Source organism: Populus trichocarpa, chromosome 5 (assembly GCF_000002775.5).
Source record: "Populus trichocarpa isolate Nisqually-1 chromosome 5, P.trichocarpa_v4.1, whole genome shotgun sequence".
NCBI lineage: Eukaryota > Viridiplantae > Streptophyta > Magnoliopsida > Malpighiales > Salicaceae > Populus > Populus trichocarpa.
In genome coordinates, this window is record NC_037289.2 from 898,740 (window position 1) to 920,047 (window position 21,308).

Genomic DNA, 21,308 nt, shown 5'->3' on the forward strand with positions numbered 1-21,308 from the left:
TCCTAGGAACAGTTACGCCTTTTCTACACAAAAATTAAAAAGAAAGACTGAAAAAAACAAAGCAACAAGTCAAGCTATATGAATGACCTAGTCTAACTTGTGGCTCCTAATGGTCTTCACAATGCTTAATGGAGGGATGTTGCCTCTATTGCGCTGGAAGTCACAACCAAGACTGGTTGAACTATTTGCATATGTTGCGATTAATCTCAAATCTTTCAGCTGTTCTTCAAATCTCAGAAGACTCTTAAATGAATCATCTTCCAAATCGTTGATGTATAATTCCTCATTGTCGACTGCTATTATAATTTCACCTTCCTTTGTAAATGCCAATGGGTTCCTGCAGTATCCATTCATACGGATGCTACATAATTGCGTCCAGGATTCTTTCACTCCATATTGCTTCATTTCTGCCACCGTACAAATGAACTCAAGCAATAACAATAAGCACAAAGATTCCCTCTCAAGGAAGCCAAACTAAAAGGATGACCAACAAGATCTTCAGGAGGTTTTGGTGTTGGGGATTCCGGCTCCCCCATGCGCGGACCGGGGGTGTACTGATATTTTTCTATTGGAGGCTTAAGCACACTGACACAATATTTTACGTGGTTCGGCAAAACCGCCTACATCCACGGGAGAGTCCATATTATTAGAGATATATAGAGAAAGGATTACAACATACATGAAGATGGAAGCCTTAAAACATTGCAGCTCTCTCTTTCTCTCCACTCTCTTGCACACACTCACGTTTTCTCACTCTCTCAACCCTCTCATTTTGCTCTCACAAATATGCCTCTTTTATAGGCAAATATGGTCAACATTGGTGGGACAAGGAAGCCTTAAAACATGCCACCATTTGTGGCATTAATGGAGCAACCACTTGCTTAGTAGTGGGGTATTGCCACCAAATAGCAATATCCTAACATTTGGCACTTCCTTAAATCCATCCCTGATCAAATCAAACCGTAATACAGCATGTACGCTAAGAAAATTAGGACGATTGGAGCGATAGAAAACCCAATGTACGGAGCTCCATTCAGTGCATTTCCAAGAATTATTTTTGAAGGAAAAAACTGTGAAGAATGGCTTAAAACCCCTACTCCCCCAAACACACAACTTTATAGTTTATAGTCATTATCAGAATAATCATAGCAGATTCCAAAGTGTTGGCTGTAAGTCATGCTAGTACTACTACAACATGGAAACACCTTGTAATATCCAGAGAATGGATTGAAGAGAAGTAGTTTTCCACTTTCATTATGACTCAGATAAAAGCAACAAACTATCACAGGAAGTAAGTTTCTCAGCACTGGCTAATAGTGATGGCATTAGAGACTCATTGAACTGACATTCAACTGTGACAATTGCGGCGTTGGCATCCGAATCAGAAGTTGCTTCATAGCAGTCTAAAATGGAGCAATGTTCCTTAAACAAGAGAAAAAGCTTTTGGTTCTTGTTATTTATATGGGAGCATATCAAATCAGACCATAACTTGCAAACACAACGAAACCTGTACAAAGACTTGTCTGGTAATCTAGAGAAAATATCCAGTATCACATCATCAGGAATATCTTGCACCATTTTCCCCCATTTGTTCCTTCTCTCCATTGCAAAGTTCCCTGAAGTATCCCTTCAGCATGCCCCTTTCCTCCTTTGAGAAAGCTATATCCCTGGCAGGAAATTAGGTTTTCTAGTTTATACACTATGTTAGACACCTTAACTTTAGAATATGCAAATCTTTCATCTTCTATTTGCACTAGGATTCTTTCAGTTACTTTTCCTAAGTAATGTAGATTTCTACTTCCTATCTACTTGTTAACTTGGAATTAAACCTAAGCTAGCCCTTTTTTTTATTTTCTTTTCTAAGGTATGGTTTTTCTTTTTATTTACATCAATTTTCAATGTGGGATTTACAATTACACAACATGTCAATTTAGCGTGGTATGGTTAAAACTATATTTTTTCTTGACCATAATTTTAAAAGTGTTTACGTTATAATTTTATATATTTTCATTGAAAATTCTCTTGAAATCTACAATTTATAATTTTTCTTTAACTTATTTTTTTTAACCATAACCACATAAGTTACAATAAAGCCAAGCACACACTTGCATCAAATCCTTGGAATTCAAACATTAAAATATTATTGCATGTTTTTAGTTATAGGATTAAATCATTACATATTTGAAACATTTGACTCTATTCTTAATTTGTTTTCTTGGAATATTCTATTATTTGTTTCATTCTAAAATATTTTTAAATAAAAAAAATTTTAGTTTAAAATTTACATAAATCCACAACTATTTATATTTAATTTTTATTAATTAAGTTGATAAGATGAGTTTGGAACTTCAAACTCTTTACCACTTAATTGGCTATTAAAATTGTAATATCATATCAAATAAACATGACGAGAACCAGGCTGGAAGAAGCAAAGGCAGCAACAAAGAACTTCCAACAAAGTCACTGAAGCAGAAATCTAGCAATTGGACTGGAAGAATGCGGAACAATTCTGCAAGGAAGCGTAGAAGAGAAATCTAGAAATAGGAGGCATTCTATGTAGCAGAAACACCTCTGACATCAGCAACTCGGTCAGCCAGGCTTAGTTTTCTGAGTTGATTTCTAAGTTCTGGTTTGTATTAACTATCTTAGATTAGATTAGGATTAACCTTATTAGCTATTTTTGAGCAATTTGAGTCATTATTAGGCTAGGATAAAAAATCTAAATAAATAGCCAAAGGTGTATGAATCAGGCATAAAAAAGTAAAAAATAAAATAACAAGCACCTTTCAGAACTTATCTCTCTCTCTTCTCTTTTTGAGTTTCCACATAATCATATTAACTCAACAACGTAGGCGATTCCAAGAATAATTCTACATTACTCTCTAACAATATATACCTTGAATTGCAAAAACAGTAGAGAAAAATTCGAGTTAACTTCTTTGTTAGACCGACAATCTGACGATCCAATCTTATATGAAATACTGTAAACAACATCGGAGTAGACTTTGTTTGCCTGCACTTTGTGCATCAGGACAGAAGAAGAAGATAAATTATGCCAGTTGCAAGCCTAATAAACAGTCTTAAGTCTTAACAGTTTTTTGTTGCATAATGAAGTAAACCTTGTCAGCATAAATCTAAATCATGAATGTATGGAAGATATTCTTCAGACAACTATTCCTTGTAGATTTTACAGGGAATGAGGCCAACAGCTGCGTAGATACTTGCAGTTCTACCATAGCCACATGAAAAACGATACCGAAAGAAGAGGTCTAGTTATGGGCTTCATCCGACCGAGGTGTGGTTACAGGCTTCATCCGAGGTCTGGTTACAGGCTTCATCCGACAAAATTGAATTCTTCGGCACTGTAGCTGAAAAGTTTCTTGCTGGTTGCCATTGTAACCTCATCATTCTCTCTAAACTCCAGTGGCTTCATAAGGCAGCTGAACTGCAGCTGTGATAATGGTCCATATAGGTTGGCGCCATGTAGTTTGCACACTTGAGCCCAAGATTCTGCCACTCCATATTGCTTCATTTCCCAGAAATGCTTCAGAACTGGTAAAAGCATATGCAGAATGGCAATTTCCCCTCATGGAAGCAAAACTAAGATTGTGTTTGGATAGTGTTACAAGATAGAAAAGACAAAAACATGTTTTGTTGAAGGGAGAAGATAAAAGATATAAAATAAATTTGTTTATTGAACAATTTTGAAATGATTCCTATCCTTTCAAAACAATTTTATTATCTCTATCTCATCTATTTTAAAATAGTAATTAGACGCTACCTAAAAAAATGAAGAACCATGTATATATAATTCAGAAAGTTCCCTTTCTTGATATGCTAGCATCCTTAGAAAGTTAAGGACTCCTTAATTTTGCCATAGAAAACCCAACGCAGAGCTCCATTCCCTGATTAGACTCCATGCCAGTAAACAGTACCGATCCAATCAGGCATATAATTGTTCCTCCATGAATTAGTTTGGAAGGGAAAAAAGAGTTGAAAATGATTATGTCCCTTGTACCTCACATTCACAGATTTATAGTCAGATCAATCATAACGAAGTCCATAACATTTACATAGCTGATTATCATACTCCCTCGACATGGAACTCTTCTGAGAATTGGATTCAAAAGCAATAATCTCTCATTTTCTCGATCTTACAATGACAAAAGCAACCAAATATCACAAGAAGAAATTCAGCTTTGCCAAGTGATGACTGGAATTGTTAATCCTTGAATCAGGACTCAACTTTCACCGTTGCAGAATTGGCCTCACAATAATAAGTTGCTCCATAGCATTGCAGAATGTAAGGAGAAAAAAAAGGCAAAAACGTGTTAGATTAAAAAAATATAAACAGATAAAATAAATTTTTCTTTAAATCTGAAATACTCTTGAATTGAGTTTTTATACTGTAAGGGGATTGTAAGAGGAAAAAAAAACTCCATTCAGAATTTCTAAATACTTAAAGGACCTATGTGAGAAAAAAAGGTTATCGGAGGACCAAAATGATATTTATCTTATAACTAGTAGCCCACTTTGATGTTTGTCCTATTGTTCTTACCGAACTCATCCCTGAAAACCGTCCTCAATAAACTTTTTGCCTGCCACCTCCACTACTCTTCTCCACCTCCATCCTCCGAAGGATTGAGAAAATTATATCGAAGCAAAGAGAGAGATGTTGCAGTGTATATTTCTACTTTCAGATTCTGGGTAAGTCTCAAAATCTCTTCAGAACAAATCTTTCAAATCCCAAAACAGTATAGACTGCATCTTTATCTGATCTGATTAATATCACCAACTGAATTTTGTGTGTTTTGTGTGATATTTTTTGACAGAGAGGTAATGCTAGAGAAACAGTTAACTGGGCATAGAGTAGATAGATCCATTTGTGCTTGGTTTTGGGATCAAATTGTTTCTCAAGGTGATTCCTTTAAGGTACTTTGAAGCTTCGACATTGTTTGTTGGACTTTTTTTGCAATTTTGGAATCTGGGTTTGATTTTAATCTGAATTGTTTTTTAATATTTCATGATTATATTAGCTTTTTTTGGCTTGTGTAGTTTCAAGCTTTGATCTTTTCTGAGTCTGGCTTTTGACAATGTTGTTCAGCTAAGCGTTTCAACTTCGGGGTTTGATTTTGTTCTTATTTTTGTGTAATTGAGTTTATATTAGCTGTTTTTGGGTTTTGCCTGTTCAAGTTTTGATCTTTTTGGGTTTCGTTTGGTACCTTAGTGGCTTTAGGCAAAGCTGTTTGGCTTCATTTTGGAATTTCCAATTCTGGATTGGATTTGAATCTCATTTTCTGTCTATAATTCAGGTTTATGCTAGCTGGTTTTGCTTTATTTATTCTAAAGATTTGAATTTTTTTGCCTCTCATTTGATATTTTGATTTTATTTTAGTTTGTTTCTGTCGTTGATGCTATTCTCATTTGTTGTATCTTTCATTTGCTTTGCTGTTGTTTTGATAGCAACAACCGGTTATTGCATCACCAACACATTACTTGTTCCAAATTGTCCGGGAGGGGATCACTTTTTTAGCTTGCACCCAAGTTGAAATGCCACCTTTGATGGGCATTGAGGTAGATTTTGTTAGCTTATGTGCTTTGTGATTGGATGTGATTATGTATGGGTTGATGGTGTTCAAGTCCTTGACTTTTACCTACTAGATTTTCAGTTCCTTTGCAGAGTAGCTGATGTTCTCTCAGATTATCTAGAAGGGTTGAATGAAGATGTAATAAAGGATAACTTTGTCATTGTGTATGAGGTACTTTTATGAATCATTTTCATTTTTGATCATTATGCTAGTTTCTTTTTGTGAATTATGAGAATAGCATACATACAGTATTTTGGGATTGTGGAAATTATTGGTCTAAAAAGTGGCCATGACTCATGTATAGGATCCAATTACTAGTAACTAAACGTTGTTTCGGGACTTCAGAGAAAGGTCTCAAATCAACCTGATAATATGTTTAAAAATAATAAGTCAGTCTTTCAATACATTGTATCTCTAATTACTTATAATTACACTGGTTTTTCAAGTGACCTTTCCATATTTTATGGTATTAAAACCAAAAGATGATACGTTTCACCTTGTATTAAACAATACAAAAACTGTATTTGCAGCTTGTATGTTTTATGATTTTTACAGAAACAAAAAATCTGTTTAATATATTGACAATAGAAGGTGCTTTTCTTTTGTTATTATTTCATTGGTTGAGATTGAAAGGGATAAATTCAAAATCTAAAAGTTCTCCTTTGGTTCAAGATTTTCCTCCTTTCCCTAGTCTTTTTCCCTATTTTGTGTACACAAACCAACATTTTAATTAAAATTTGCAGCTTTTGGATGAGATGATAGACAATGGCTTCCCCCTGACCACAGAACCTAATATACTGAGGGAGATGATAGCTCCACCAAATATTGTGAGCAAAATGCTGAGTGTTGTGACTGGTAACAGTTCAAATATGAGCGACACTCTTCCAGGTGCTACAGCATCTTGTGTTCCATGGAGAACGACAGACATAAAATATGCTAACAATGAGGTGTATGTTGATCTTGTTGAAGAAATGGATGCAATTATAAATAGGTATTTCTCTATTCTTAAAATTTTCTTAGAACTTAATTGTTTGCATTAGGTACATCTCCCTTCCAATTGGTTATTTGAATTTCTCGGTCTACATGATTATGATTCAACATAGGTAATTTTGTATTTTCCTATAGACACTTTCACAGATGATTTGACTTTCTGAAGAATCTCCAGTACAAATTATTTGCCACTATTACATAACAAATGGGGAATGGGACCATCTCAGTAGTGTGATTAGCTGCCTTGATAGGTTTTTGTATTCAATACAGATCTGCAGTGTCACTTGCCATTATTTGGTGTTGTGCATATTATGTTACTATTTTGATTTTTCACCTTCACGTGAACTATTTTACTTTAGATGCTCTTAGAAAATGCATTTCAAGTTAAAGGTCTATGAAATTTCCTTCTTTGGTTGATATCATTGAATGTCATATATTTATCCTGTGTGGTTTCATACTTATGGCTAAGCAATTTTCTTTTTCAAATGCATTTTTCAGGGATGGGGTCTTGGTAAAGTGTGAGGTTTATGGTGAAGTTCAAGTAAACTCCCATATAACAGGTGTTCCTGACTTGACTCTATCATTTACAAACCCATCTATTATGGATGATGTCAGATTTCATCCATGTGTTCGGTTCCGGCCTTGGGAATCCCATCATATCCTATCATTTGTGCCTCCTGATGGACTATTTAAGCTCATGAGTTACAGGTCCATATTGTGCAGTGCACATCCTAAATGTTTTGGTTCTTTTATTGTCAATGTCAGTTTCTGATCATTTAGTTTACTTATCTGAGGTATTCCTATTATGAAGTATATATGCAAGATAACTACTTGGGGAAGATGTAGAGAGAATATGTATAGTCTTATGCCTCTTGTTAGTCACTTTGTTCACATGTATGCTGTAGTTTTTTCATTTTCAATAACTTTTATCCTTTATTCAGGGTTAAAAAGTTGAAAAGTACCCCAATATATGTAAAGCCACAGATTACATCCGATGATGGGACATGCCGTGTCAATGTGATGGTTGGTATACGAAATGACCCTGGAAAGATGATTGACTCAATAACAGTGCAATTTCAACTGCCTTCGTGTGTTTTGTCAGCTGATCTGACTGCAAATCATGGAGCAGTGACCATCTTCTCAAACAAGGTATCTGTGCTGAACTTGTCTTGATACCTTTAATGTATATCTTTAATGTTTGGTGAGAAAAATTATATTGATACCTTTCGTTATTCAGCGCACACAAAAGAAAAAAGGAAAAACAAGATGCATGTTCCATGTATCTCTGTTTGGAAAGATGACAAAAATGCTAGTTCTGTGCCTCTCTTTTGAACAATTGTTTCATCACATGACAAAAATCGTTCAGGCTGGATTCTTTTTTTCTTTTTTCTGTACATGGCAGAGTTTGATTGTTTAGTTTGTTTACCCGTATTTGCAGATGTGCACTTGGTCAATTGATCGAATACCAAAAGATAGAGCCCCTGCATTATCTGGAACACTGATGCTTGAGACAGGATTAAAGCGGCTTAACGTATTTCCCACATTTCAAGTGGGTTTTAGAATCCAGGGTGTTGCCCTCTCTGGCCTGCAATTAGATAAACTGGATCTCAGGGTTGTACCAAGCCGTCTTTATAAAGGGTTTCGAGCTTTCACAAGATCAGGACTATATGAAGTTAGGTCATAGATTTTGTATTGTATCAAGATTAATTTCCAATTTGTTATGCTACTTGCCATGATTTTGTCATTCTGTATTATAGCATGGATGCCAGTTGATCAATGCAGTTAAGATCATTTGGTAACCTGACAAGATCGTTTGTTTGCTGCTTGACATGATTTTGTGTTGTATCATAACATTTTTAACAAAATCAATTAGAACTGTGATCAAATCATTAACCTCTGAATGTGTTGGCTCTCATTGTCGCAACTTTCACTGTTTCAAGAAGTTGCTTTCCAGTCACAAAAAGTCCCGCAGTGCTCTTGTGGATAAACTCTCAGGGCAATTAACCATTGATTTTGGGGAGTTTCTCATCATCAGAATAGAAACAGAATAATAGAGAATTGAAGTCACAAAAAGGAAAACTCAAACTTATATTGAGTTTGAAAAAAAATATGTTTTAAAGGTTATACATAGTTTTTCAATGCAAGTTTTTCATTATTTTCTAATTTGAACAGTACAGTATTTTTATATATAAACACTTTTTTGCAAAGTAAAAGATTAAAATTATTTTGTTATATTTTCTTATTTAGTTAGTGTCATAAATTATAAGTTTAATGTAAAGTTTTTTTTCTCTGAGTTATAATTTGAATGAAATAAAGTTATTATTCTATAACTAGATTATCACAAATGCAACATATTAAGAAAACTATTATAAATTATAGTTTTGATTTTTTATGAAAAATAGTTGTAATATTGAAGTTTTTTTTATTTTTTCGATGAGAACTCCTTTGTTTTCAATAAATGAACTCGTTTTTTTTTTTTCAATTTTTCATCAGAAAAAGAAAAATTATTTTCTGAACGCATCTTTAATATCCTAGATGGGTAATGCATTCAAGATAGAGGATAGAACATGTCAGCTTGATAACACTGCCAAAAACCAGAGGCCTGGTGCAATGAAGAAAACCTTAATGTAAAACAAAACTGGCATTGGATATTGGATGAACTTTCAAACTGTTACTTCAAAATGAAGATAAAGAAAGCAGCAAAGGCAACAGTGAAAACAGTGAATCCCAACCTACAGAATATTGGATAAATCTATATGAACTCGACTAATTAAACAGCAATCTTATTCACTCTAAAGGAATCCATGACTTTGCGAAGATCATTTTCCTCTTCTACAAATACATTTTCTGGTGTCTGTAACCTTAACTCGTACAGCTGATTGTTTTCAACTCCAAGAACTGACAGGTACCGGCGATCCCATTCCAATCGAACTACTCTTTCCCTAGGCATAACAGCCAGTTCGTTGTTATTTGCGTAGGACTTGATGTTTACCTGATAACATGATGGCCTGGTTAGAAACACTTCTATGAACTCGAAAGGAAAATAATCTTGACCACTATAATCACTCAGCTAAGAAGCTCTGTGATGTATGCAAATGACTTCTTTCTACCTAACAACTCACCTCAACTTGATAATAAAGCTTTCCGTCATCAGCGACTCGAGAGGATGTCGAAAGAATATTTGATTCACGCCTGACGCCAAGTCTAGTAGACATGAACTCTGTCAAATACTGCTTAAGCACCTTCTTTCCAGCTTCTTGTGGAGGGCCCAAGTCTTCAACACTCTTGTACCTGGATGATGAAGGAGACGACAACTCCACTGAGAGATTTTCATCAAGAACAAAAGGGTCTCTGAAGAATATATCAGCTCCAGCACCTCGAACTTGAATCCAGTTCTGAGGGTACTTGAATGAATACCCATCAAATTGATCAATGTATTCCCTGAAGCCAACGGACTGTTGAGCAAATGCAAGGTTGTCGAAACCAAATTCTGAGAACATGTAACTTGACAAGATCAATGCCATTGCATTTCTCCTTGGAACTGCAAAAGCTTTAGTCTGATTATGTTTACATAAAAAATTACGTTGTGAGAAGCAATTTGAAATGGTTCCATGATACAAGACAAAAGGCTGCATATCAGTTCAGAAAATAGGGATACTTATGATCCAAAAAACAAAACATTGAGGGTACAGCAACTTAGAAACCGCATGAATCATTTGGTAACACGAAGTTACTAAATAAGAAGACTAACAGGTACATTGTCATGAGTTAAAAATCCTTTCAGATAGCATGTGTTTGCTAGGTGGGATTCCTAGGACTACAAGATGGGGGTTGCTACAATGCGGAAGGCTTCGAACATCAGCACACGATGCCAATGACCATTGGGCCATTTGATTTGAATCTAGTGGATCCTCTTTCACTATTTCTTCCAAATCCAATGGCCCTATAATGCCCATCAGCATTGTGCCTATACTTCGCAACCATGTTTCTGACTTAATTTCTACAAAACGTAATGATAGAAAAAAGACCATGCCTCTCAAACCATTTTTAGAATAATCCCATAAATTCATATTTCATATCAAGAAGAAGAGCTAAACATTCGACATTTGAAGTCCTAGCTACAAACAGGAATTTAACCATGACAAGCAGACCACATTCACATTTCATATCAAGAAGAAGAGCTAAACATAAACATAAAAAGAAAACAAGAAAAGGAAAGGAAACGTAAAGAAAAGAAAGAAACTGTATGAATGAGAAGGAAAGAAAACACATGCATACCAGTTGGTTGTAATGAGAAATAGAGCTGCAGAAAGTGGGATTTGGTGAGATGGGCATTGAGCACCTGGGCCAAGTAGAGCGAGAAAGAGTTGGATGGGTGAGTTGAAGTGGAGGAGGGAACGAGTCAAGAATTCTTGCCATTTCTTGATGAGTTTGTATTGTAACACACAAACTAGTGAGTGTCAGTGTGCCATGTTGAGAGAAGATAGAAAGGTTGAGGATGAGATGGAGTGGGATCAAAGCATACGTGTTTGAATTTTATTGGGCAAATGAGCTTGCTTCCTTACAAGTAATGTGGTCGCAGTCCGGTATAAATATTTTTAAACGTAGGATTGAAATATAAAAATATAAAAGTTTAATTTTTTTTTTCAACTCAGAATTATTGCATCAATATAAAGTCATAGATATTATACTTTATATGATCATTTTTAATTGTAAAAACAGACTACAAAGAAAAAAAGTTGCGAATTCTTTTTTAATTAGATTAGGAAATGAAATTAGAAATGAAATAGTTTAATATTGAGCATAAATTATACTCAATCCTATGAAGATGTTGCTTTGGGATATTTGATTTGTTTTGTTTATTTTTATAAGTTGTAACAAAGATATAGAATGATAATTTACATGATTTTAATTGAATTGAATGAAGATAGATATATGGATATTTCATAATTTATTTTATTTTTTTAATCAAAATTATGATTGATTTATTTGATGGTTTTGGTGTCCATGTGCATTCGTATATCTATATTATTATTTTTATCATTCATGAAGGTCATTATAAAAAACAAGAACATAATCCAACCATCTCAAAAATATAATTTTTTTATTTTTCATTATTTTTCTTTAATAATTAATTATATTGATAAGATTTTTTTTCTTTTCTAAGTTTTAAACTCGGACCCTCCATTCCCGGATCAACCCGGTTTGGTTTTTAAAACAATGACTTTTGAACACCAAGCATGTGTAAGAATTTTGTTTCTTCAAGTTCTAATTAATCCATGGGCTGCCATGATTTACTTGGTATGGCATTAGATATTGCAATTAAGAAGGAAAATGGCTAATTTTCTATCCCATTAATTACCACTCTCTAATTCAAAACACAATCAAATCATCTAGTAGAGAAGCTAGTGGTAAGAGATTAAGACCAAGAGATTTATTTTCCATTAATTTCAAGTTTGAGTCCTATAATTATTAATATGATAGCCACTGGAGGCTTACATGGTCGTTAACTTTAGAACCCGTAAGATTAGTCGAGGTACGCGCAAATTAGCCTGAAACCCACGTTAATTAAAAAAAAACACAAACTTACTTATTAGACACTTAATGCTAAATTTAAGCTAAACTAACAAGAGAGAGAGAATGAACTTAGCACATCCAATTGTGTCTCCAACACTTACAGCAACCTCACAATTCAACTTCATTATGGTATCTCTCTCCTACAATGGAATTCCTTACCCAACTACACCATCAAAGCAAAGATACACCCACATTGTCAATAGTTAAATTTTCCTTAATTATCTAAAAAAAAATTTAAATAGTTGAATTTTCCTTAATTATATGAAATCAAAATTTCCAGATCAATACTCACTCCAAAAATAGCAAACAAGAAACCCAAAAAAGAAAAGAAAGGTGTAAATTATCCTTCACCCCCTAGCTAGCTACATCATGCAAACTTAAATTAATTGCTTGTGTCATTCAGAAATTTGCTGGTTTTCTTTATAAATCTCAAAATTTTATAAAAGAAATGGATACAAAAGACAGAAATATATCTAATTAATTAAAGTAACGGAAAAAAAACATAAAAAGTACATCTTAATATAGTTTTTAAATGAATTTTTATAAAACATAAAAAAACATGGCTCTTTCATTTTAATTATTTTTATTTTTTATATTCCAAGACCATAATAAAACGTTATCTACTATAGCAAGGTATGTTTAATAAGATAATGGTCAACCAGAGTCAAATGACTAAAGTTATAGATTTTCAAACATAAATAACTAAATTAAAACATCTCATAACATTATAGGGACTAAAAGTAATTTACTCAAGACGAACATTATAGGGACTAAAAGTAATTTACTCAAGATGAAGTGTGTTTGATATTGAAGTTGCTGTTGTGGTTGTGGTTTTAAAAAAGTTGTTTTATAAAAAGTACTTTTAGTTGAGGTTGGTTTGAAAAAATATATGTTTGGTTAAAACTGTGGTTGAAATTGAGGTTGAACAAAAAGTAGTTTAATGTGTTTGGTTAAAAAAATGCTTTTCAAATTGAGGTTATAAAATAATTAAATATATATATATATATATATTAATATTAATGATTTTTAATTTAAATATTGTAAATTTAACTATTGTTATTACATCATGAAATAAATAATATTGATATCAAATATTTTTTATTATTCTATTAAACTATGTGCAATGTCATCACATACGAAATTTAATAACAAAAAATTTAGTTTCGATATATATATATATATATATATATATATATATATATATAAACTGGTTTAAAGTTATTTTTCACTATTGTTAATGAAGAAAAATTTGTCAAAAAAAAATGTTTTGTAACATTTATAAAAACTTGGTTGAACAGAATAGGATTGTGGTTAAAAAAAATGATAAAATGAGTCTAATTTCGGGCACTCTTCTTTATATATATTAATCACAAAATTACAATTTTCAATACTATATTTTTTTAACAGTGGATGAGGCCGTTTGAATTGATTTGCTGGGAGATGAGTAATTAATTATCCAACGGTTTTTTTTTTTAGGAGTTTAAAATTTGTTGACAGTGTTGGTGAATGACAAAAGTTGAGGTTGCTGCAAGCTAGAAGCAGGTATTGCTAGTTTTTTGCTAATCATAGGTTCGGCCACTATAATGATGGGTCCCATCAATTTCAATCTACATTTTAAACATAACCAAATAGATATATATCGCGGTTTGACTGCACCTCAGTTGCTGCCGCATTACCAAACGGCCTGTGATTGTTAGAGGTACTACTGTCATTTCATGACACCTCCTTACTTATTACTCACGATGACCAAGACAAAATCTTACCCTCCTTCACAACCCCCTTTATGAAAATACAGTTTTTTTCTGTTCTCCTCCTTCTCTGAACACCAAAATCTGTTGTCAAAGATCACCAATTTCTCTCTTTTATGTTTCTGTAAGTTCAAATCAAGCAATGATATCCTTTTTATTCATTAAAGTTGCAACCTTTTATTGTTTGTAAATACAAAAGATTCAGACCTTTTTCCTTATTTCATCACAAACAAATCCTTAGCACATTTGTTTATGCTTTTGTTTGGTTCTTGATTCTATCAATACTGTTAGTTTTATTGGAAATTCGACAATGAGACCCTCTTGTAGATTTTTCTTATCTAAGAAGAATCGAGTCTTTTTTAATCTCCATCATAGTCTAACAAGCAATTTATCAGGGAACCAGTTTAATTTTGAGAAAAACAAGCAATTTTTTACCTACCCTTTTAGAATCTTGGGGTCCAGGACCATTTTCAAGGAAGCCCAGAAATCTTTTTGTGCTCCCTATATCAGTTTTGGCCAATCTCGGCTTATAACAGGAGACTTTAGGGGGGCTTCTATTGTTGCTAGTGTTGCATCACAAGTTAGAAAGTTTTCAACATCTGTTGAGACAAGAGTGAATGATAATAATTTTGAGAGAATTTATGTGCAAAATGGGATCGGTATTAAGCCTTTGGTGGTTGAGAGGATTGATAAAGATGAGAATGTTTTAGGGGACGAAGAGTCTAGGATAGGGGTGCTTGTTGATGATTGTGAAAGTGTAAATAGAGAGAATTTGGATGGTGGTCAAGAAGTTGAGATTGTTAGTCCTAAGAGGGAAGAGAGTGAGATAGAAAAGGAGGCATGGAAGTTGTTGAATGATGCTGTTGTTATGTATTGTGGGAGTCCTGTGGGAACTGTGGCCGCGAATGATCCTGGGGATAAGATGCCATTGAATTATGATCAGGTGTTTATTCGTGATTTCGTGCCTTCAGCTCTTGCGTTTTTGCTCAGAGGTGAAGGAGAGATTGTGAAGAATTTCTTGCTTCATACCTTGCAATTGCAGGCAATACTTTATCCTGCTTTTCTATTTTGGTTTGATATATCCTTTCATTGTTTCATTTGATATTTTTCCATTTATATCATTGTTCTATTTTGACCAGTATTAAAATGCCTGGTTAATGTGCACCAAGTTATTAATGAGGATTCGTTTAGAAGTCATGAAATGCACCTATATTCCATATTGACCATTGTTGTTTACAAATTTTAGTATAAATGTCAACCTGGGTAAACTTTCTGATGATGATATGATTATTCAAATGCCATTTAATACTAAATTTTCTGTTTCTCTGGAATTGATTTTTCACCCATTTTATCGGTTATAATTTCTTATGTCTTCTTGTCATCTTTCAGACAGATGTTCCTTTATGGTTTTGTGCCTATTGTTCATATTGGCTTAATCATACTCGTGCATTTATAGCTATGTTTTTATAATTGATGTTCTTGAAAACTCAAGAAATTGTTTTTGTTTTCTTAGAGTTGGGAGAAAACAGTGGACTGCTATAGTCCAGGCCAGGGGCTGATGCCTGCCAGTTTTAAAGTCAGAACGGTGCCTCTTGATGACAGTAAATTTGAAGAAGTTTTAGATCCAGATTTTGGTGAATCAGCTATTGGCCGTGTTGCACCTGTGGATTCTGGTCAGTAAACACCTCTGTGAACATTTTAATTTTAAAAATTGCCATGGTTCTGTATTTTGATTCTAGTAAGGATTTTTATGTGTCCCATATGTTTCATTGTAAATGTCCAACATCTGTAGCCGTAATATATTTCAGGAGACAGCTATTGATCTCAGTAGTTCATTGATTCTTGTTGATTGATAGCATCTGTGTTTCTTCTTTTCTTTTTCATTAGGGTTGTGGTGGATTATTTTGTTGAGGGCATATGGGAAACTCACCGGTGACTATGCCTTACAAGAAAGGGTGGATGTTCAGACTGGCATAAAACTGATCTTGAACTTGTGCTTAACTGATGGGTTTGATATGTTTCCTTCTCTACTAGTCACTGATGGCTCCTGCATGATAGATCGGCGGATGGGTATCCATGGTCACCCCCTTGAGATTCAAGTGAGTTATTTCCTTACATTATCCTTTTGGATGTGTTGGTTGGTAATTTGACTTGGGCTGTTTGTAGTGGTTTGCCGTGTCCTTGTAATATGCTTTTTTGAGTTAATTTCAAGTGATGTGGAGTTCTGCACAGTTGAAAATTTAGGGCTTAGTTCTATATGAGTTTGGAGCATCCCTGCATTGCCCTTAATTGTTACATGTGGAAATGGAGTCTTGCTTATGAAATACTTTCAGGCTTTTCCGCAAATGTAATGATTTAAAGCTTTGTAAAGTGCAGGTGTGAGGTATGCGGGCTTTAATGATATGAAAAACTCAACTCTTGCCTTTTAGTTGTGCTATCAGTCTGTTACATGTTTCTCATTTCTCCAAAGCACTTTTAACCAAGCATCCCTGCACTGCTTTGAATTGTTACATGTGGAAATGGAGTCTTGTTTATGAAAGACTTTCAGACTTTTCCGCAAATGTAATGATTTAAAGATTTATAAAGTGCAGCTGCGAGGTATGCAGGCTTAATGATATGAAAAACTCAACTCTTGCCTTTTGCTGGCGCTGTTAGTCTGTTATATATTTCTCATTTCTCCAAAGCACTTTTAACCATTGCTCTGATGCTGCTTTTTTTTTTTTCTTCTTGTTCATGTATAGAGAATGTTAGTCAGTAACCACCCTGCTATATGTACAAGCTTAGTTCTTTGATTTTTTTTTTTATATGCTTATGCATCTATGGTTTACCTCACAACTACTAGTCTATTTATGCAGGCCTTGTTTTACTCAGCTTTACGATGCTCACGCGAGATGATTGTTGTAAATGATGGATCAAAGAATTTAGTTAGGGCTATCAACAACAGACTCAGTGCTCTGTCATTCCACATTAGAGAATACTATTGGGTAGATATGAACAAGATCAATGTGATATACCGGTATAAAACAGAAGAGTATTCTACAGAAGCCACCAACAAATTCAATATTTATCCTGAACAAATTCCATCATGGCTCATGGACTGGATACCTGAGGAAGGCGGGTATTTGATTGGCAATCTGCAGCCAGCTCACATGGATTTTAGGTTTTTCACTCTTGGAAATCTTTGGTCCGTTATTTCATCTTTGGGTACTCCAAAACATAATGAAGCTATTCTAAATCTGATTGAAGCCAAATGGGATGATCTTGTGGGAAATATGCCTCTTAAGATATGCTACCCTGCTCTAGAGCATGAAGATTGGCGTATAATCACTGGCAGTGACCCAAAGAACACGTGAGTTTCCAAAAATTTTACTTGAGCCTCTGTGCATGTGCATTCGTTGTTCAATTTACAATATCTATCAACTCTAAAATTTCTTTTCTGATTGTGCATTGCAGCCCTTGGTCATATCATAATGGTGGGTCGTGGCCAACACTTCTGTGGCAGGTAAGCTTGACTTCATTTGCAATATGTACGTTTTTCTTAAAAAAAAATTATTTGGGACCAGCAGACACGCATGCAATGCTGATTTATACTAAACAAACCTTCCTGCTAGTTTTGTTGGTTTATGTGATACATGGAATCTAGTTTCTAAAGGTTTCTGGTTGGTCATACTAACGAGAAAAGAGTCATTGGTAGCCCAAAAAACAAAACATCCAAAATTCACCCCTTGAATCACTTAACTGATCTCTGCCCTCTGAATCGTTTCCATTTTGATTCAGTTCACTTTGGCATGCATAAAGATGAACCGAGTTGAACTAGCTCAGAAGGCGATTGCTTTGGCTGAGAAGAGACTTCAAGTTGACCATTGGCCAGAGTATTATGACACCCGAACTGGGAAGTTTATCGGAAAGCAATCCCGTCTCTATCAAACATGGACGGTTGCAGGTTTCTTAACATCAAAAATTCTCTTGGAGAACCCACAGAGGGCGTCCTTATTATTCTGGGATGAGGATTATGAGCTTCTTGAGATATGTGTTTGTGGACTTAACACTAGTGGCCGAAAGAGGTGTTCTCGAGGTGCTGCTAAGTCTCAGATTCTTGTGTAGGATGATGCATAGGCAGAATTTCTGTTACTGTACAGCTAAGCTATTAGGATAGACTGATAAAACAGTGATTTTTAACCACAAAAGGAAGAAGTTATACTAGCAGCAACATCTTCATGCACGACTAGACCATAGTCTCAGTTTAATTATCATGTTAATGAGCCGATTAATTAGCTAAGTTGGTCAGTGCTGTATTTTTCCATTGTTGTATTCTTCCCGTAGTCATATCTAGTTTGTATATTATTACAATGATCTTTACACTCATTTTTAATGTATCAAACTAGGGTTTTCCTGCAACTATTATTACACCTTCACTTTCTTTTCTTTCATTGTACAGTTACACCTCTATAAATTAATACTTTAAAACCATGAAAATTTATTAATTAATCAAGATATTATAATTGAATTTTAAGTTTAAATCTTGAGATCAATATTTAAAATAATTTATTAAAATTTTACTGAGTGTACTAGATTGATACAAGAGTATACCTTCAAAAAAATAAAAAAAGATTTAGTTTTAATGAATACATAAGCTGGTCCGAGAATATCTATTATCATCTAAAAAACAAGTGTTAACTGTTTGCAGCAAAAACTTTGTATGTTGAGGCCATGTCTTTAGGGCCAACAAAAAGATAACAAAAGGTCCTCTGCTTGTCTTGTGAAACTGGGACAAATGCCGGATGTAGTTGCATCACACTTCATGTCTTTGTGATCTGAAAGTAGACATCCCCACACTGTGTATCCCTTCCACACCATATAAAGGCCTGTTCCCTCCATTTTCCATCATGCTTTAAACTATGAACACAAAATACAGACAATGACCATGGACACTTGAACATGATCACCAAAAGACTGCTATCCACCAGTAACTTCCATCCTTTCCCACCTATGATAAAAAACTACCTACAGTGGGCCCAAAACACACCAAAGTACCAATCAAGCACAGCTTTTAAGCCAAAGGGTACCTCCATTCTAGCTACAGACCTCTTAAAATCATATTTTGAAAAGGGCCTAATCAGTCGAGCACGTAACTTGTTTGATGAAATGCCTGAGAGAGATGTTGTTGCATTGACCGCGATGATTTCAGGGTACACGCATTGTAATGAATACACTCAAGCATGGAGTGTTTTTCTTGATATGGTAAAGAATGACAATGTCCCACCAAATGCATTTACAATATCAAGTGTTCTAAAGGCTTGTAAAGGAATGAACAGTGTTTTTTGTGGGGGTTTGGTTCATGGATTGGCTATTAAAAGAAGGTTTGTGGAGGGGTTTATTTATGTAGATAATGCTCTCATGGATATGTATGCTACTTGTGGTGTAACTATGAGGGATGCTTGTGTTGTTTTTCACGATATTAAAGAGAAGAATGTTGTGTCATGGACTACCTTGATTGCTGGTTACACTCACAGAGGTAATGGGAGTCGCGCAGTTCAAGTCTTCCGGGAAATGTCACTGGTAAGTGGATGAAGAAAAGACTCCAAGAATCACAGAAAGACTTGATGTATCAAAAACACTACTTTAACCATTATATAGCACACCATGACGTTGGTTTGTTGAGTAATTTTAACTTTCATGAACTGTTTACTATACATATATAGTGTACTAATATGTGAATTTGTTGCATTTCATGGCTAACAGGAGGGAGCAGAATTGAACCCACATAGCATTTCGATTGCTGTTAGAGCTTGTGCTTCAGTCGGCTCAAATATTCTTGGCCGACAAATACATACGGCAGTGATTAAACATGGATTTGAGTCCGATCTTCCTGTCATGAATTCTATACTTGATATGTATTGTAGGTGTGGTTGTTTATCCGAGGCAAAGGAGTACTTCAATGAGATGAGTGAAAAAGATTTGATCACATGGAATACATTAATAGCTGGGTACGAAAGATCAGATTCTATAGAGCCTCTCTTTATATTTTCACAAATGGAGTCAGAAGGTTTTAGTCCAAATTGCTTCACTTTCACCAGTCTTGTAGCAGCCTGTGCAAACGCAGCAGCTTTGCAATGTGGACAGCAGGTTCATGGAGGAATTTTTCGCAGAGGGCTTGATGGAAATCTGGAATTGGCTAATGCCTTGATTGATATGTATGCAAAGTGTGGCAATATAATTGATTCACAAAAAAATTTTAGTGAAATGTCCTGTACAAATTTAGTCTCCTGGACTTCTATGATGATTGGATATGGGACTCATGGATATGGTAAAGAGGCTGTTGAGTTGTTTGATGAGATGGTCAGGTCAGGCATCAGACCTGATCAGGTAGTGTTTATGGCAGTTCTACATGCATGTAGTCATGCCGGACTAGTTGATCAAGGCTTGAGGTACTTCAACTGTATGTTGGATGATTATCACATCAAGCCAAATCAGGAGATTTATGGGTGTGTTGTAGGTTTGCTGGGCAGAGCTGGAAGAGTTGAGGAGGCCTATCATCTAATAAGAAGCATGCCATTTATGGCTGATGAGTCTGTTTGGGGTGCTCTTCTTGGTGCTTGCAAGGCACATAACCTTTCAAAGTTGGGCAAGTTGGCAGCTAAGAAGGCATTGGCATTGAAACCAAATATGGTTGAGACTTATGTGATGCTGTCAAATATCTATGCTGCAGAAGGAAAATGGGGAGAAGCTGAAAGAATGAGAAAGCTGATGAAGAGAGCAGGCTCTAAAAAAGAGGCCGGTAGGAGTTGGATTGAGATGCATCTAATGATATCCAGGGTTATCGAAAAATCTTGTTAACAAAGCCTCCACACCTCTCCATCTCTCTCTGCCGAATCTCCCTCTCGCACATCTTCTTCCTCCCTCTCTCTCCCTCAGCGTCCCTCTCGCATATTTAAATAGCTGTCCCTGCAAATTTGGCTATCATACAAACAAAAAGATGCCTCATTTTCTTCTTACTAGGAAACATAAAAAGTCATCAATCAACATATATGAAGAAATGAATTTTATTTTCTACAGTGTGAAAAGGTCAGCAGGCAAATGATACACACCTATATCACAGATTGCAAAGGATTTCATGTAGAGCCAGTTTGGTGGTGACCATCTACAGTGCAACTCAAGGACTGATATATTGTTATTGCTGATTAATCTTTTGTTACAATAAGGATCTCATGGTCTGCATCAGATCTTGTCAATAATTGCTTTGAAACCAAGATCAAAGTTCAATCAAAAGAATTCATTAAACAATAGATAAAAGGAAATCATGCAGAATTATTCCATGCTCAACTCAGAAATAATCAGATCCAGATTCCAATGATTTAGCTTCATGCAAAAGACATTGTGAGAAACCTAAAAAAAAATCAAGAAA

The 21,308-nt window shown here is 34.8% G+C and overlaps 4 protein-coding genes across 5 annotated transcripts; 3 read left to right on the forward strand and 1 right to left on the reverse strand.

The window, feature by feature from the left end:
• The first annotated feature begins 4,539 nt into the window (after positions 1-4,539).
• LOC18098558 (AP-3 complex subunit mu) lies at positions 4,540-8,479 on the forward strand. Of its 2 annotated transcripts, none has more exons than XM_006382299.3 (8): positions 4,540-4,707; positions 4,833-4,932; positions 5,464-5,574; positions 5,670-5,759; positions 6,332-6,579; positions 7,077-7,286; positions 7,520-7,727; positions 8,017-8,479. In XM_006382299.3, exons 1-8 carry the CDS (start codon positions 4,673-4,675, stop codon positions 8,260-8,262), a joined length of 1,248 nt encoding a protein of 415 aa, XP_006382361.2. In that variant the 5' UTR covers positions 4,540-4,672; the 3' UTR covers positions 8,263-8,479. The 2 variants fall into 2 exon arrangements, with proteins under 2 accessions (XP_006382361.2, XP_024456589.2); XM_024600821.2 differs by having other exon boundaries at positions 4,662-4,707; positions 4,833-4,918.
• Positions 8,480-9,206: 727 nt separating this feature from the next.
• Positions 9,207-11,104, reverse strand: LOC18098559 (psbP domain-containing protein 1, chloroplastic). Its single transcript, XM_006382300.3, has 3 exons — positions 10,857-11,104; positions 9,701-10,135; positions 9,207-9,570 (listed from the first exon to the last, which is right to left on the reverse strand). The coding sequence occupies exons 1-3, from the start codon at positions 10,995-10,997 to the stop codon at positions 9,349-9,351; spliced, it is 798 nt and encodes a 265-aa protein (XP_006382362.1). The 5' UTR covers positions 10,998-11,104; the 3' UTR covers positions 9,207-9,348.
• A 2,733-nt stretch (positions 11,105-13,837) lies between these two features.
• On the forward strand, positions 13,838-18,301 carry LOC112327625 (alkaline/neutral invertase A, mitochondrial). The gene is made up of 6 exons (XM_024601847.2): positions 13,838-14,945; positions 15,417-15,576; positions 15,791-16,002; positions 16,759-17,252; positions 17,357-17,405; positions 17,681-18,301. The coding sequence occupies exons 1-6, from the start codon at positions 14,214-14,216 to the stop codon at positions 18,005-18,007; spliced, it is 1,974 nt and encodes a 657-aa protein (XP_024457615.1). The 5' UTR covers positions 13,838-14,213; the 3' UTR covers positions 18,008-18,301.
• Positions 18,302-18,551: 250 nt separating this feature from the next.
• On the forward strand, positions 18,552-21,112 carry LOC18098560 (putative pentatricopeptide repeat-containing protein At1g56570). Its single transcript, XM_024600341.2, has 2 exons — positions 18,552-19,462; positions 19,646-21,112. The coding sequence occupies exons 1-2, from the start codon at positions 18,842-18,844 to the stop codon at positions 20,738-20,740; spliced, it is 1,716 nt and encodes a 571-aa protein (XP_024456109.1). The 5' UTR covers positions 18,552-18,841; the 3' UTR covers positions 20,741-21,112.
• Positions 21,113-21,308: the final 196 nt, after the last annotated feature.

Bases quoted from the DNA above. Each gene is read 5' to 3' on its own strand.
- LOC18098560 (XM_024600341.2), top strand. From the start codon at position 18,842: ATGATCACCAAAAGACTGCTATCCACCAGTAACTTCCATCCTTTCCCA. The intron at 19,463-19,645 runs GTAAGTGGATGA...CATGGCTAACAG, and splicing joins TCTTCCGGGAAATGTCACTG to GAGGGAGCAGAATTGAACCC.
- LOC18098559 (XM_006382300.3), bottom strand. From the start codon at position 10,997: ATGGCAAGAATTCTTGACTCGTTCCCTCCTCCACTTCAACTCACCCAT. The intron at 10,136-10,856 runs GTATGCATGTGT...AAACATAATCAG, and splicing joins TTTCTCATTACAACCAACTG to ACTAAAGCTTTTGCAGTTCC. The intron at 9,571-9,700 runs GTGAGTTGTTAG...TCATGTTATCAG, and splicing joins AGCTTTATTATCAAGTTGAG to GTAAACATCAAGTCCTACGC.
- LOC112327625 (XM_024601847.2), top strand. From the start codon at position 14,214: ATGAGACCCTCTTGTAGATTTTTCTTATCTAAGAAGAATCGAGTCTTT. The intron at 15,577-15,790 runs GTCAGTAAACAC...CTTTTTCATTAG, and splicing joins TGTTGCACCTGTGGATTCTG to GGTTGTGGTGGATTATTTTG. The intron at 16,003-16,758 runs GTGAGTTATTTC...CTATTTATGCAG, and splicing joins GTCACCCCCTTGAGATTCAA to GCCTTGTTTTACTCAGCTTT.
- LOC18098558 (XM_006382299.3), top strand. From the start codon at position 4,673: ATGTTGCAGTGTATATTTCTACTTTCAGATTCTGG. The intron at 5,575-5,669 runs GTAGATTTTGTT...CTAGATTTTCAG, and splicing joins CACCTTTGATGGGCATTGAG to TTCCTTTGCAGAGTAGCTGA. The intron at 7,287-7,519 runs GTCCATATTGTG...TCCTTTATTCAG, and splicing joins TTTAAGCTCATGAGTTACAG to GGTTAAAAAGTTGAAAAGTA.